Source organism: Onychostoma macrolepis, chromosome 19 (genome assembly GCF_012432095.1).
Source record: "Onychostoma macrolepis isolate SWU-2019 chromosome 19, ASM1243209v1, whole genome shotgun sequence".
In the NCBI taxonomy this organism is placed as follows: Eukaryota; Metazoa; Chordata; class Actinopteri; order Cypriniformes; family Cyprinidae; genus Onychostoma; species Onychostoma macrolepis.
The window spans coordinates 18,760,977-18,776,201 of record NC_081173.1 but is presented as its reverse complement, the minus strand read 5'-3'; the positions used below and the strand labels follow the sequence as shown (position 1 = coordinate 18,776,201).

At 40.7% G+C, this 15,225-nt stretch overlaps 2 protein-coding genes across 3 annotated transcripts; both read left to right on the top strand.

Moving 5' to 3' along the window:
- The first annotated feature begins 524 nt into the window (after positions 1-524).
- LOC131525134 (cyclin-dependent kinase 12-like) lies at positions 525-2,294 on the top strand. Its single transcript, XM_058752510.1, has 2 exons — positions 525-655; positions 891-2,294. Exons 1-2 carry the CDS (start codon positions 525-527, stop codon positions 2,239-2,241), a joined length of 1,482 nt encoding a protein of 493 aa, XP_058608493.1. The 3' UTR covers positions 2,242-2,294.
- A 1,402-nt stretch (positions 2,295-3,696) lies between these two features.
- On the top strand, positions 3,697-14,776 carry LOC131525960 (uncharacterized). Of its 2 annotated transcripts, none has more exons than XR_009267334.1 (3): positions 3,697-4,194; positions 4,287-4,396; positions 14,261-14,776. XR_009267334.1 is itself a non-coding variant. In XM_058753979.1 (3 exons), the coding sequence occupies exons 2-3, from the start codon at positions 4,418-4,420 to the stop codon at positions 14,567-14,569; spliced, it is 789 nt and encodes a 262-aa protein (XP_058609962.1). In that variant the 5' UTR covers positions 3,697-4,194; positions 4,287-4,417; the 3' UTR covers positions 14,570-14,776. The 2 variants fall into 2 exon arrangements, 1 of the variants encoding a protein (XP_058609962.1); XM_058753979.1 differs by having other exon boundaries at positions 4,287-4,897.
- The last annotated feature ends 449 nt before the right edge of the window (positions 14,777-15,225 follow it).

The following is a 15,225-nucleotide window of genomic DNA, read 5'->3' as shown; positions in this document are numbered from 1 at the left end:
ATAAAGTTAAATTATTATTATTGTTAAAATATTATTATTATTAACAATAATAATTTAAGTTTAAAGTAGAGTGAAATGTTTTACAGGCCTTTTTCTGTCCAATCTGGCCTGTAAGTACCCTTCTAAATAATAATTTCTTTTTTATTATTATCTTTTAGTTTTGAGGGACAGGATTAGAGTTTGGGAAGCTTGTTAGGAAGCAGTCAGTATTTAATATGGTGGCACTAGTGTTGATGTATTCGCTGCTTCTCTCCTGAGCTGCTCATAATGTTCCGAGTTCTCAGGGTTCCGCTCACTGTTGTGACATCATAATGGAGATTCCGTTCGGGCAGCTCTAAACTGCTGTTCTGACTAATTTTCTTCTGTTGGTGTGTTAGGAGTGAAAAGATCGAAAGCTACTTTCGTGACTTTCTGCAGATATTGACGACAAATACTGAATTCACTTGCAGCATTCAGTGTCCACAATGGCACTGTTTAGCAGTGTATTTAGACAACTTTTTGAGCGTTTTGCTCATTTCTTGCGCATGAAGGGAGACACCTTTGAGGGCACAGCAGTGTGCAGCGCAGAGCAGGCGGCACTAGAGAAACTTCCAGAGGCATCGCTGATGAAGGCGAGTGAGAGTGAGGCCTTCGACTTCACTGCCAAAAACAGGAAGTGCAGGAGGAGACGCCGCCAGGTATCTGAGAAGCACCAGATTGCACTGAAAAAAACTAATTGGTTTAAAATCAATTTTCACTCAGTATTTGCTAGTAAATTTCACAATTACTTACAAAGAAACATCAACACATTGAATTAAATGTGAAATTTCGAAATAGAAAGACTGAAATAGTATTGTCTTGTATAACTACAATAATCTTTATTCACAAATTTGAAACATTGTTTATTACAGTATGGAGAAAGAGAAGGAAAGACAGGTGAAGAGAAAGGTGAAGAAGGAGGGAGAGATGAATGAGGGAGCAAGTCATAAAGACAAGGCAGAAAAAGAAAGAGAGACACTTAGCCTTGAAAAGATAAAGGATAGAGGACATGTGCCGCAGAAAAAAAGACAGTCTGCCAAATTAAGAAAGATGCAGAGTCTAGAAAATTTGACGGAGGGAGGAAGTGAGCATAGAGAGGCTGGAGAAAAGAAAAAGAAGAAGAGAAAACTGAAGGAACGAAAGACCACTGAGCCAACTCCGCTTCTTGTGGAGGTCAAACCTCAGAAAACTCTAGTCAGTCCTCCAGTGAGATCTTCCTTCTTGACGCCAATAGAAGGAGAACTTCCAGTGTTTCCAAGTGTCTCTGAAGACCTTCCTCTACCAGCTGCTCGCTTCAGGCCCCTGCCGCCAGTGACCAAACCGCCCATGTATCCTCAAAAGCCAGCTCCTGCACCAGAGAAAGTGTCCCTGCCATGTTCTTCTCTTCAAGTGGATCCTCCTAAACCGTTGGCAGTTCCTCCACGTCCCACTCCAGCACCTGATGAACTGTTTTCCCTCCGACGCTCCCAAGTGAGGCCTTCCAAACAACTGGTGGTTCCTCTGAGCCCCATTCCTGAATCTGATGAAGTTGCTGATCTGCAACGTTCTTCAACTCAAGTGTGTCCTCCCAGCCCGGTGAAGCCTCAGCCGTCCACTTCTTCCCTGGTTGAGCCGCCTCCACAACTCATGCTCATCGACATAGAGGATGAGGAGACCGAGTATGTGGAGTACACAGGGAAGACCATTCGGGCCTGTGACTTATCCAAGTCTGAACGCCCCCGACCGCTGGAGGCTGAAATGAAACCGAGACGGATGGTTGCTTGGTTGGAGAGTGACAACGAGGTGCTGGAGGAAGTGTGGGCGAGTGAAGTGGTGGAGGTCCAGGGATGTGAGGACGAGAAAGCTAACCCTGATGAAATGGGAGACTCCAAGGTCATAGAAGGGCATTTGGATGATGCCTCTCAGAAAAAGAAGGAGTTGGATGAGCACATGATGAAGCTGTTCTGTGTAACCTCTCCTGAAGGTCCCAAAAATGAGACCCAGCACAATGTGAATGTCCAGGAAGAGCCAAAGAGCAAGAGAAAAGTGCCACGTTTTCTGTTCATCTGGGCAGAAGAGAAGGCCAAGAAAAAGGAGGAGAAGACAATGAGGAAGGAGAAGGAGCGAAGAGAAAAAGAGTTGCTGCTTGAACGCTACAGGAACGATCCAAAACTGAAGCACTTGTTGATCAATAAGCACAACCGCCACTACTGCTCCCTTTCCAAACATCCTCTTCACCTTTAACCTATTGCGCAATTCTGTGTACAAATAAAAAAACTTTGCAAACTAAATGTTGAATGATCCATGCAAGTTTTGTGAATATTAACACATACAACGTGTGTCTAAAATTCAAATGTTTAATATAAAAACATGTTTGAAGTGATTTTCAAACATTTTGAAGCCATATGCTTTTTTGACAAAACTTGCAGGTGTTTATTTATGTAAAATTGTCTCTTTCAGAGATTCTCTTTCAGATGTTAGCAGTCATATAACACAATATATGAAAGTAAACAACTTCAAATTTCCTAAAGGTTTTGGTAGTGAGGACTATTAAAACTCAAAAATCTCTATTTTTACATGATCATAATCATGATGAGAAAATGTGTTGACCACGCCACGCTAGCTGGGCTTGTTGCTTGATCTTTTGTTTTGTTGTTTATTCTGTTCGCATCCAGTTCAGACATAACTTTACAGTCCACGCTCATGCATTCTTCAGTACTGACTTACATTGACACTGACTGATTGTTTGAATACTTTAATTATGTTTTTGTTAAATAAACTCTTTTCCTTTGCTATTTGCTGGTCCGTGTTGGCTCTGGTTCATGTTGCAATTTAGAGCCGGTTGTAACATATGGGGGCTCGTCTTTTTTTTTTTTTTTTTTTTCGAGAAACACGCGGACTGGTAATTAGTAAAAGTGAATCAGGTGCGCGCGTGGTAAGAGGAGCGGTTCGTTCGTGTTTGGCTTCGGACTGGTAAGTCAATGTGTCTCATAATTAATTATTGGTTATGCTCCCCGGATAGGTTGTTATTGGTTTTTTATTTTTTTTAAGTGTTTTCCTGGGTTGAGTGCACAGCCGTGGTTGCAATTCTGGACCGATAGTTCAGTTTTGCGCCAGCGGTATTAGATGCTTCAAGAGGCTCGACTCTTGGGAAAGCACAGAAGAGTTAGGGTTGAGTTAGTTAGTTGGGGGTGTGGGATAGTTAGGGCGAGATTTGATTGTGAGCCAAGATTGCTTATCGTGTCTGATGTTAGGAAATGTAATATTGTTTGTCACTTTTGGGTTTAGTTGAGAATTAAGTTAAGTTTCTTAGATATGACTTCGTTAGAAGAATTTGTTAAGTCCCCGTCGGAAGAAAAATTAAATCTGTGTTCAAAGCAACATTTATGGAGGATTGTAGAGAATTATAAATTGGTTGGGATCGATAAATATGGAAGCCCGTTTCCGCCACTGAATAAAAAAATAAAAAAGGTTATTGCGACTTTTTATCTCAGAATTCTGACTTTTTTTCTCAGAATTCTGACTTTTTTTCTCAGAATTCTGACTTCTTTTCTCAGAATTGTGAGATATAAACTCGCAATTCTGACTTTTTTTTCTCAGAATTCTGAGCTATAAAGTCGCAATTCTGAGCTATAAAGTCGCAATTCTGAGATATAAAGTCGCAATTGCGACTTTTTATCTCGCAATTCTGACTTTTTTTCTCGCAATTGCGAGTTTATATCTCACAACTCTGACTTTCTCTCACAATAGGAAACTCCGTGTAAGGCTTTGCAGTGCTTTGTTCAATTTGCACTATCAAAATGAACTAGATAAATGCTGCGTCCGAATATGATTGTTGAACAAACATACAAATGACTAATTATTCTCCATTTCCGTGTTCTGCGCTCGCGGTTGGACAGTACCATTACCGCCGGGCAGGGTGCGGGAGGGGGGACGGCACGCACAGCTTTCAGACACAATATTCTTCATTTCTTTATATTTCTGAGTTTGAGGCAGCTTCTATCGCGTTATTTTAACAACAGCTGTCAAGTAAAGAGCGTATTATTGTAACATGAGTGTGAATGAATGCACGGAGGTGGATTTCCTTCACTCTCGCATAAAACGCGCTTTCATCTCTGTTCTTGCTCTAGAATTATCTTATCTCCTGTATTTAATGTTGTAAGATATCGACCAAGCAAGGCATCTCCGATGAAAATTGTAAATAAGTTTATATCTCACAATTCTGAGAAAAAAAAAGTCAGAATTCTGAGATAAAAAGTCGCAATAACCTTTTTTATTTTTTTATTCAGTGGCGGAAACGGGCTTCCATAGATAAACGCTTGCGAAAAGATGAGTTGAGAGCGCTGATTAAAGGAAAGTTGATTGTGGCGTGCTGACGGACGTATCTGAAACGGTTGGGGTAGGGAAGTTTGATTTTTCAATGAGTAATTTATCGTTTGAACAACGAAGAGAAATGTTGGAGTTGGGGCAGGCTCATGAAAAAGAAATGTATAGGCAGGGGACGGAACGTGAGAGAGAACTCGGAGAGAAGGAAACTGAATTGGCAAAACTTAGGGCTGACGAGTTGGTAAAACAACGTGAAATTGAGTATGAAAAACTTAGAAATGAACAAAAATTGGAGTTAGATCGTCAAGCTAGGGATTATCAGTTACAGATAGAGCGATTGAAGTTTATGGCTGAGGGAAGACTGTCAGTAGACGGGGGTAGAGAGCGTGATCGTCCCGGGGATTTGGTGAGTAATTTGAGGTTACTACCAAAGTTTAACGAGAGGGATCCTGAAGTTTTTTTCAGAGGTTGGCCTAGCTCTGACCGGACGATTATGCTGCAGTCGGTGTTAGTTGGTAGAGCTCAAGAAGCCTATACTGCTCTTTCAGGGGAAGATCGTAAGGTTTATACAAAGGTAAAAGCGGCCGTTCTTAAAGCTTTTGAGTTAGTTCCAGAGGCATATTGATTACGTTTTCGGACTTGGAAGAAAAATGACCGACAGACCCATGTTGAAGTTCTCCGTGAATTAACTACTCATTTTGACCGTTGGTGTGCTACTTCTAGTGTGCGTACATTTGAGGGAGTGCGGGAATTAATTCTTACTGAACAGCTTAAAAGTATTATTCCAGATGATATTGCCACCTATATTAATGAGAACAGGCCTGACACTGCTGGAGAGGCTGCAGTGTTAGCTGATGATTTTGTGATAACTCACAAGAAAAGGGTGGGTGATTATCGTTTGAATAGGGGTAGGAATTATCATGAGGATTGTTTGAGGCCGAATTTTTGGAAACCTGGCTTATTTAAAGCAGATAAAGTGCCAAATGCACCTCCAAGAGCTGTTCCTGGTTCAGTCTGTCGTTATTGTTTTGAAGAAGGACATTGGAAAAAAGAATGCCCTGTTCTCAGAAATAAACAAGGGCGTTGTAAGGGTCCCATGAGGTTGCAGAATGTTTCCTCGCCGGTATTATTAACTGATTTTGTTCATTCTGAGTTTTGTCCTGATGAGAAACCGTTTCCTATTGTCTCACGAGACGAAAGTTTGCCTGGATTAAACCCAAGTTATGTTCCGTTCGTGACAGGGGGGTTTGTTTCGTTGCCGGGGGGAGCTGAGAATGTGCCGGTGAGGATTTTGCGTGATACTGGTGCTTCAGAGTCCTTTATTTTGGAGTCTGCCTTGCCTTTTTCAACAGCGTCAAGTTTGGGAAAGAGTGTGTTGGTTCAGGGAATAGCACTTATGTGCATGTCTGTTCCGCTGCATAAAGTGGTATTGCAGTCTGAGCTGGTGACTGGTGAGGTTATTATGGGTGTTCGGCCGTCATTACCAGTGGGGGGAGTAGATGTGATTCTGGGTAATAATTTGGCTGGGGAGCGTGTGTGGCCAGATGTGTCTCCATTGCCTATTGTTACTTTGCTGTCTACGGTCAGTCCGGTTGACGGGAATGCTGAGGAAATCTCAAGTGTGTTTCCATCGTGTGCTGTGACTCGGTCTAAAACAAAAGCAGCTAATGAGTTGGTCCAGGGAGGGGTTGAGGAGGCTCCTTGGCAGAAATCCTGATATGTTTCTGGTCTTTCTCTTCTTCCCACTTTTCCCCCTGCAGAGGTAATAGCTGCGCAGCAGGAGGATTCAACGTTGTCCCATCTATTTAGTGCTGTTTTGTCTCCAGATGAGGTGCAAAGTGCAGCAACTGGGTATTTTTTACAAGACGGGATGCTGTTACGGAAATGGATGTCCCAGAGTGAGATGTGTGGGAGTGAGTTGGTGGTACAGATTGTGATACCTACTAAGTTACGAGAGGTCGTGCTCGAAGTAGCGCATGGTCCCGTTGCTGGTCATTTGGGGGTTAAGAAAACTTATGACCGAATTTTGAGACATTTTTATTGGCCCTTGTTGAAGAAGGACATTTCTAAGTTTATCAAAACGTGTCACGTATGTCAGATGACGGGGAAACCAAATCAGTCACTTAAACCAGCTCCCTTATGTCCCATACCTGCTATGGGACAACCGTTTGAACATCTTTTGATTGACTGTGTGGGTCCCTTGCCACCCTCAAAATCAGGGAGTAAGTTTTTGTTGACCGTTATGTGTCAAATTACCCGTTACCCCGCTGCTTTTCCATTGCGGAAAATTACCACTAAGGCCGTAGTTAAGGCCCTCTCACAATTTATTGCCATTTTTGGTATTCCGCGAATTATTCAGAGTGATCGAGGAACAAATTTTTCCTCCAAAATGTTTGCCGAAATATTGAAGCAACTGCGGGTGGGGCACCAGCAGTCAAGTGCTTATCATCCCCAAAGTCAAGGCGCTGGAGCGCTTTCACCAGACGCTGAAAACTTTGTTGTGCGCTTATTGCACTGAATTGAATCGGGACTGGGAGGAGGGTTTGCCTTGGCTTCTATTGGCAGCAAGGGAAGTGACCAGAGGTGGGTAGAGTACCCAAAAACTGTACTCAAGTAAAAGTAAAAGTACTTGAAGAAATATTTACTCAAGTAAAAGTAAAAGTAATAGTCTGAATAGTTACTTGAGTAAGAGTAAAAAAGTATCAGATAAAAAAACTACTCAAGTAGTTAGTTACTAGTTACTTTGGATCATATACTGAATATAGTCTATTTTTATTTAGATATATAGATATTTAGATACATTTTTATACACACACACACACACGCACACACTGCCGTTCAAAATACCTTTCATTTTTTTAAATGTAATTTATTTCAGTGATGCAAATCAGAATTTTTATCAGCCTGATTTATTATCAATGCTGTTCTTTTTTAGCTTTCTATTCATAAAAGAACCCTGAACAAAATGTCACAGGTTCCAAAAAATATTAAGCAGCAAAACTGTTCCCTGTTGAAAAAAACAGCATATGCTGGTTGGGTATGTTTTGAAGCTGGGATGCTGGTTTGAGCTGGTTTAAGCTGGTCCTTTGCTTGTCCTAAGCTGGTCCGACCAGCTCAAGACCAGCACATGACCAGCACAAACCAGCATCCCAGCTTCAAAACATACCCAACCAGCATATGCTGTTGTTTTGTTTTTGTTTTTTTTGTTTTTTCAACAACACTGGTAATAAAACAATATATTTGAATGATTTCTGAAGGATCATATGACTCTGAAAACTGGAGTAACAGCTGATACAAATTCTGATTTGCATCACTGAGTTAAATTAAATTATATTTTAAAGTTTAATTATGTATTATAAATGTATATAACCTCTGACACGGAGAAGAGTGAAAACTCCTCACATGACCGCTACAGAACATCTGAACATAACGAAACAAATGCACATTGACGGATCTTCTTCCGTCTGTTCTGCAAAATGTAAACAAATGTAGCCTATATTTCTGCAAGCTTAAATATTGTGAAAATTTCCATATTAATTGTGTCTAGGCAAGGCATTCCTCCTGTAATTAACACGGGTTTGGCGGGTGTTTATTTCATACTCTGTGACAGCTTATTTAATGAATCAATTATACATTGCATTTAATGTGTAAGGTACATGTACAACAAACTGGTAATGTCATAGTGGTATCGTGTACTGTAATCGAATCTATACCTGTGGAAGCGACAGCACACGCCGTGTTCATCTATTAAAGATCTTCATAGCTAGTAAACCATAGCCTTTGCAGATTTGCTTTCAACTGACTGTTGATCCAAAGCCACGTCTTCAACGCTCTCGATGTTACAACTCTGAGTGAGAACCGCTTCAGGCGACTCAGCGCGTGCGGCAGGAAACTGAACGAATCATTCAAACTGATTCGCGAACCGATTCACTGGTCTGCCAACTGGTTTGATCAAGCCTTCGAACAGAATTGACTCAAAAGAATGAATCATTCGCGAATGGGCATCGCTCATTGCCCAGAGTAGATGGCGCGCTTGGAATAAATTTAAGGATTTTTAACTTGTATTGCATTAAGATAAAGTAACGAGAGGAGCGTCGCCAACAGTAACGAAGTAAAAGTACCGTTTTTTCAGTAAAAATGTACTTGAGTAAGAGTAAAAGTACCCATTTTAAAATATACTCTAAAAGTATTAGTTACCCAAAAAATTTACTCAAGTAAATGTAACTCGTTACTACCCACCTCTGGAAGTGACACAGTCTAGTTTAGGCTTTAGTCTTAATGAACTGGTTTTTGGGCATAAAATCCGTGGTCCTTTAGCCATTTTAGAAGAAAACCTCAGGGGAAAAGAACCCCCGATAAGTTTATTGGACTATGTGAACGGATTTAGGAGAAGATTGTTTTTGGCGGGTCAAGCTGCGAGGGAGAATTTGGAGAAAAAGCAGGAAAAAATGAAGCGACTATTTGATCGTAATTCTGAAATGCGAGAGTTTTCTCAGGGCGATCAGGTCCTTGTGTTATTGCCTTTGCCTTCATCACCCTTTCGGGCTAAATTCTCAGGACCCTATACAGTTACCCGACGTGTGTCTGAGTTGAATTATCTTGTTTCCATGCCCAATCGGAAAAAGTCTGAGCAGTTGTGTCATGTTAATCTGTTAAAGCCGTATTTTTCTTGTGATGAGGCAGTTGCTAAAGGTGGGTCTGTACTAATAGTCTCAGAGGGGGAGGCAATTCCCCCTGGGGAGAAGGAGGAGGTTGCAGCTCCTGGGGATTGTGTGTTACAACCCAGACTGTTAAATTCAGAAATATTGCTTAATTTAGCAAATCTAATGAGTCATTTGTCAAATTCTCAGCAGCAGGAATTGATCAAATTAATACATGAATTTCCAGCTTTGTTTGGGGATATTCCATCCCGTACCCATCTCATTGAACATGATGTAGATGTGGGTGACGCATCACCAATTCGTCAACGTTTTTATCGGGGGCCAATTGTGAGGCAGCAGGCGTTAGAGGCTGAGGTTCGATATTTATTGGACAATGGCTTGGCAAAACCATCTTGCTCTAGTTGGGCTTCTCCATGTTTACTTGTTAAGAAATCGTATAATTCTTATAGATTTTGTACAGATTACAGGAAGATAAATAAAATTACTAAACCTGATGCTTTTCCCCTTCCTCGGGTTGAGGATTGTGTGGATCAAGTAGGTGCCGCTAAATTTGTCAGTAAATTCGATCTGTTGAAGGGATACTGGCAGGTGCCATTAACGTCTCGGGCGCAAGAAATCACTGCCTTTGTTACGTCTTCCGGATTATATTCTTACTCAGTAATGAGTTTCGGGTTAAGAAATGCACCGGCGACGTTCCAAAGATTAATGAACCGAGTGGTGTCAGGACTGTCGGGCTGTGCCGTTTATTTAGATGATGTAATCGTTTGTAGTGGTACTTGGGAGCAGCATTTGGAACGTGTTCATGCTCTGTTTTTTCGTCTAGCTGAGGCTCATCTGACTGTCAATTTAGCCAAATGTGAGTTTGCGAAAGCCACGGTGGTTTATTTGGGAAGGGAGGTGGGACATGGTAGCGTGCGTCCGTTGCAAGAAAAAGTACGTGCTATTGAGCGGTTTCCTGTTCCATCTACGAAAAAAGAACTGATGCGTTTTCTGGGTATGGCTGGGTATTACCGGGGATTTTGCCCAAATTTTTTGTCTGTTGTTGGTCCTTTGACTAATCTGTTAAAAGCTTCTGTTAAGTTTGGTTGGTCCTTGGGTTGCCAAAAGGCTTTTGAAAATGTAAAGCTGTTGCTTTCTTCGGCTCCAATTTTAGCAGCGCCACAATTTGATAAGTCGTTCACAATCCAGGTGGATGTGAGCCAGATCGGGGCAGATGCAATTCTCCTTCAAACTGGGATGGATGGGGTTGATCACCCAGTTAGTTATTTTTCGCGCAAATGTAATTCTTACCAAGAAAATTACTGTTATTGAAAAGGAATGTGACCACGCTAGCTGGGCTTGTTGCTTGATCTTTTGTTTTGTTGTTTATTCTGTTCGCATCCAGTTCAGACATAACTTTACAGTCCACGCTCATGCATTCTTCAGTACTGACTTACATTGACACTGACTGATTGTTTGAATACTTTAATTATGTTTTTGTTAAATAAACTCTTTTCCTTTGCTATTTGCTGGTCCGTGTTGGCTCTCGTTCATGTTGCAATTTAGAGCCGGTTGTAACAGGCTCCTTTTGCTTTAATTACTGCCTCAATTCGGCGTGGCATGGAGATGATCAGTTTGTGGCACTGCTGAGGTGGTATGGAAGCCCAGGTTTCTTTGACAGAGGCCTTCAGCTCATCTTCATTTTCTGGTCTCTTGTTTCTCATTTTCCTCTTGACAATACCCCATAGATTCTCTGTGGGGATCAGGTCTGGTGAGTTTGCTGGCCAGTCAAGCACACCAACACCATGGTCATTTAACCAACTTTTGGTGCTTTTGGCAGTGTGGGCAGGAGCCAAAATGAAATCAGCATCTTTAAAAAGCTGGTCAGCAGAAGGAAGCATGAAGTGCTCCAAAATTTCTTGGTAAACGGGTGCAGTGACTTTGCTTTTCAAAAAACACAATGGACCAACACCAGCAGATGACATTGCACCCCAAATCATCACAGACTGTGGAAACTTAACACTGGACTTCAAGCAACTTGGGCTATGAGCTTCTCCACCCTTCCTCCAGACTCTAGGACCTTGGTTTCCAAATGAAATACAAAACTTGCTCTCATCTGAAAAGAGGACTTTGGACCACTGGGCAACAGTCCAGTTCTTCTCCTTAGCCCAGGTAAGACGCCTCTGATGTTGTCTGTGGTTCAGGAGTGGCTTAACAAGAGGAATACGACAACTAGCCAAATTCCTTGACACGTCTGTGTGTGGTGGCTCTTGATGCCTTGACCCCAGCCTCAGTCCATTTCCTTGTGAAGTTCACCTAAATTCTTGAATCGATTTTGCTTGACAATCCTCATAAAGCTGCGGTTCTCTCGGTTGGTTGTGCATCTTTTTCTTCCACACTTTTTCCTTCCACTCAACTTTCTGTTAACATGCTTGGATACAGCACTCTGTGAACAGCCAGCTTCTTTGGCAATGAATGTTTGTGGCTTACCCTCTTTGTGAAGGGTGTCAATGATTGTCTTCTGGACAACTGTAAGATCAGCAGTCTTCCCCATGATTGTGTAGCCTAGTGAACCAAACTGAGAGACCGTTTTGAAGGCTCAGGAAACCTTTGCAGGTGTTTTGATTTGATTAGCTGATTGGCATGTCACCATATTCTAATTTGTTGAGATAGTGAATTGGTGGATTTTTGTTAAATGTGTGCCAAAATCATCACAATTAAAAGAAGCAAAGAATTAACTACTTCAGTCTGTGTGCATACACGAGTTTCACAATTTGAGTTGAATTACTGAAATAAATGAACTTTTCCATGACATTCTAATTTGAGATGCACATGTATATGAAAGTAAGCAACTTCAAATTTCCTAAAAGTTTTGGTAGAGAGGACTATTAAAACTCAAAAATCTCTATTTTTACATGATCATAATTATGAAGAGAAAAAGTTGTAATGTTACTCTTCCTTCATGACTGAACAACAAATGCTCATAAATCACAAATACTAGAATCAACTTTCCATATTTTCCGATACACAGCACTCAGAAAATAAGGTTCAAAAGCTGTCACTGAGGCAGTACCTCTTCAGAAGGTACACATTTTTATCTACATATTAGTACCCAAAATGTTTTGTGTAGCTTTTGAAACGTTTTTTCTGAGAGTGAAGACTAATTTGATCAGTGTATTAATAGAGAAAGAATGAAACAAGCAACTATCTTTGAGTGATTCACTCAAATGATTCCTTCCAAGATACTATTTCATTTAAATTTGGTCTCATAACCATTTTCAACAATTCACGTCATGTTACATTTCATGTATGATTTGCAATCTACTCCAGTCACTAAAAGTACAACAAATGCAAAAAATATAAATAATAATAAGAAATATTTTCAACATGGATAATACAGGTGCATCTCAATACATTAGAATGTCGTGGAAAAGTTCATTTATTTCAGTAATTCAACTCAAATTGTGAAACTTGTGTATTAAATAAATTCAGTGCACACAGACTGAAATAGTTTAAGTCTTTGCTTCTTTTAATTGTGATGATTTTGGCTCACATTTAACAAAAACCCACCAATTCACTATCTCAACAAATTAGAATATGGTGACATGCCAATCAGCTAATCAACTCAAAACACCTGCAAAGGTTTCCTGAGCCTTCAAAACGGTCTCTCAGTTTGGTTCACTAGGCTACACAATCATGGGGAAGACTGCTGATCTGAAAGTTGTCCAGAAGACAATCATTGACACCCTTCACAAGGAGGGTAAGCCACAAACATTCATTGCCAAAGAAGCTGGCTGTTCACAGAGTGCTGTATCCAAGCATGTTAACAAAGTTGAGTGGAAGGAAAAGGTGTGGAAGAAAACGATGCACAATCAACCGAGAGAACCGCAGCCTTATGAGGATTGTCAAGCAAAATCGATTCAAGAATTTGGGTGAACTTCACAAGGAATGGACTGAGGCTGGGTTCAAGGCATCAAGAGCCACCACACACAGACGTGACAAGGAATTTGGCTACAGTTGTCCTCTCCTGAACCACAGACAACGTCAGAGGCGTCTTACCTGGGCTAAGGAGAAGAACTGGACTGTTGCCCAGTGGTCCAAAGTCTTCTTTTCAGATGAGAGCAAGTTTTGTATTTCATTTGGAAACCAAGGTCCCAGAGTCTGGAGGAAGGGTGGAGAAGCTCATAGCCCAAGTTGCTTGAAGTCCAGTGTTAAGTTTCCACAGTCTGTGATGATTTGGGGTGCAATGTCATCTGCTGGTGTTGGTCCATTGCGTTTTTTGAAAACCAAAGTAACTGCACCTGTTTACCAAGACATTTTGGAGCACTTCATGCTTCCTTCTGCTGACCAGCTTTTTAAAGATGCTGATTTCGTTTTCCAGCAGGATTTGGCACCTGCCCACATTGCCAAAAGCACCAAAGGTTGGTTAAATGACCATGGTGTTGGTGTGCTTGACTGGCCAGCAAACTCACCAGACCTGATCCCCACAGAGAATCTATGGGGTATTGTCAAGAGGAAAATGAGAAACAAGAGACAAAAAAATGCAGATGAGCTGAAGGCCACTGTCAAAGAAACCTGGGCTTCCATACCACCTCAGCAGTGCCACAAACTGATCCCCTCCATGCCACGCCGAATTGAGGCAGTAATTAAAGCAAAAGGAGCCCCTACCAAGTATTTGGTACATACACAGTAATTGAACATACTTTCCAGAAGGCCAACAATTCACTAAAAATGTTTTTTTTTTTTATTGGTCTTATGAAGTATTATAATTTGTTGAGATAGTGAATTGGTGGGTTTTTGTTGAATGTGAGCCAAAATCATCACAATTAAAAGAAGCAAAGACTTAAACTACTTCAGTCTGTGTGCATTGAATTTATTTAATACACAAGTTTCACAATTTGAGTTGAATTACTGAAATTAATTTTTCCAAGACATTCTAATTTATTGAGATGCTCCTGTAATAATAAATGTTTTTATAAATAGGCTACACGTCAGCAGTAAGTCATTTTTTCATTTCAATATTTCATAATATTTCTGTTTCTACTGTATTTTTGATTAAATCAATGCATAAGAGACTTCAAAATCATAAAAAAATCTTACTTTAATGTTTAAATTGTTTATTTTTAATTCTTATGTAGTTTAAAATGCACATACTGTCAGGGAATCAGTCACCACAGTCACCACCAACCACACTCACCAGATCACAATCACCTGATTACTGAGCACCGCCGTCACTGTCTGTCTCAAACATTGTATGTTGAACTTACCTGACCCACTTACCTTTGTCTGCATCCTAGTTGTTCCCGTGTCCCGATCTTCGTTCTCCACCATTCCTGTTCTCCACCGTCTCCTCTCTACGTTGTTCCCGTTGGATCCCCTGGATAAAGAAAAAGGATAGATTACACTCAGATAAGACTCTCTTGAGCATTCCCATATCCCCGCGCACTCACCTGGACTCTCCATCTCGCTTCGTTCCCCTGCCTATGTTCAATAAACCTGCTGTTGATTTCACTTACCTCTGTGTCCCTTGTATATCTGCTGAGACATACACACTGTGGTCACTGTGTTATAAACTGGTCTTCCAGCTAGTGCCAAAACCCCTCTAAATCCAACCAAAACCAGTCTAAATGTAACATCGTCTATGTAACATAATTTAAAAAAAATAAAAAAATAAATAAAGTTAAATTATTATTATTGTTAAAATATTATTATTATTAACAATAATAATTTAAGTTTAAAGTAGAGTGAAATGTTTTACAGGCCTTTTTCTGTCCAATCTGGCCTGTAAGTACCCTTCTAAATAATAATTTCTTTTTTATTATTATCTTTTAGTTTTGAGGGACAGGATTAGAGTTTGGGAAGCTTGTTAGGAAGCAGTCAGTATTTAATATGGTGGCACTAGTGTTGATGTATTCGCTGCTTCTCTCCTGAGCTGCTCATAATGTTCCGAGTTCTCAGGGTTCCGCTCACTGTTGTGACATCATAATGGAGATTCCGTTCGGGCAGCTCTAAACTGCTGTTCTGACTAATTTTCTTCTGTTGGTGTGTTAGGAGTGAAAAGATCGAAAGCTACTTTCGTGACTTTCTGCAGATATTGACGACAAATACTGAATTCACTTGCAGCATTCAGTGTCCACAATGGCACTGTTTAGCAGTGTATTTAGACAACTTTTTGAGCGTTTTGCTCATTTCTTGCGCATAAGGGAGACACCTTTGAGGGCACAGCAGTGTGCAGCGCAAGAACGGGCGGCACTAGAGAAAC

What these genes read in the sequence shown, in the direction of transcription:
- LOC131525960 (XM_058753979.1), top strand. Translation starts at nt 4,418, where the DNA reads ATGAGTAATTTATCGTTTGAACAACGAAGAGAAATGTTGGAGTTGGGG. An exon ending in ATCGTAAGGTTTATACAAAG is followed by an intron (nt 4,898 to 14,260) that starts GTAAAAGCGGCC and finishes TCTGCATCCTAG; the next exon opens with TTGTTCCCGTGTCCCGATCT.
- LOC131525134 (XM_058752510.1), top strand. Translation starts at nt 525, where the DNA reads ATGAAGGGAGACACCTTTGAGGGCACAGCAGTGTGCAGCGCAGAGCAG. An exon ending in TTCACTGCCAAAAACAGGAA is followed by an intron (nt 656 to 890) that starts GTGCAGGAGGAG and finishes TGTTTATTACAG; the next exon opens with TATGGAGAAAGAGAAGGAAA.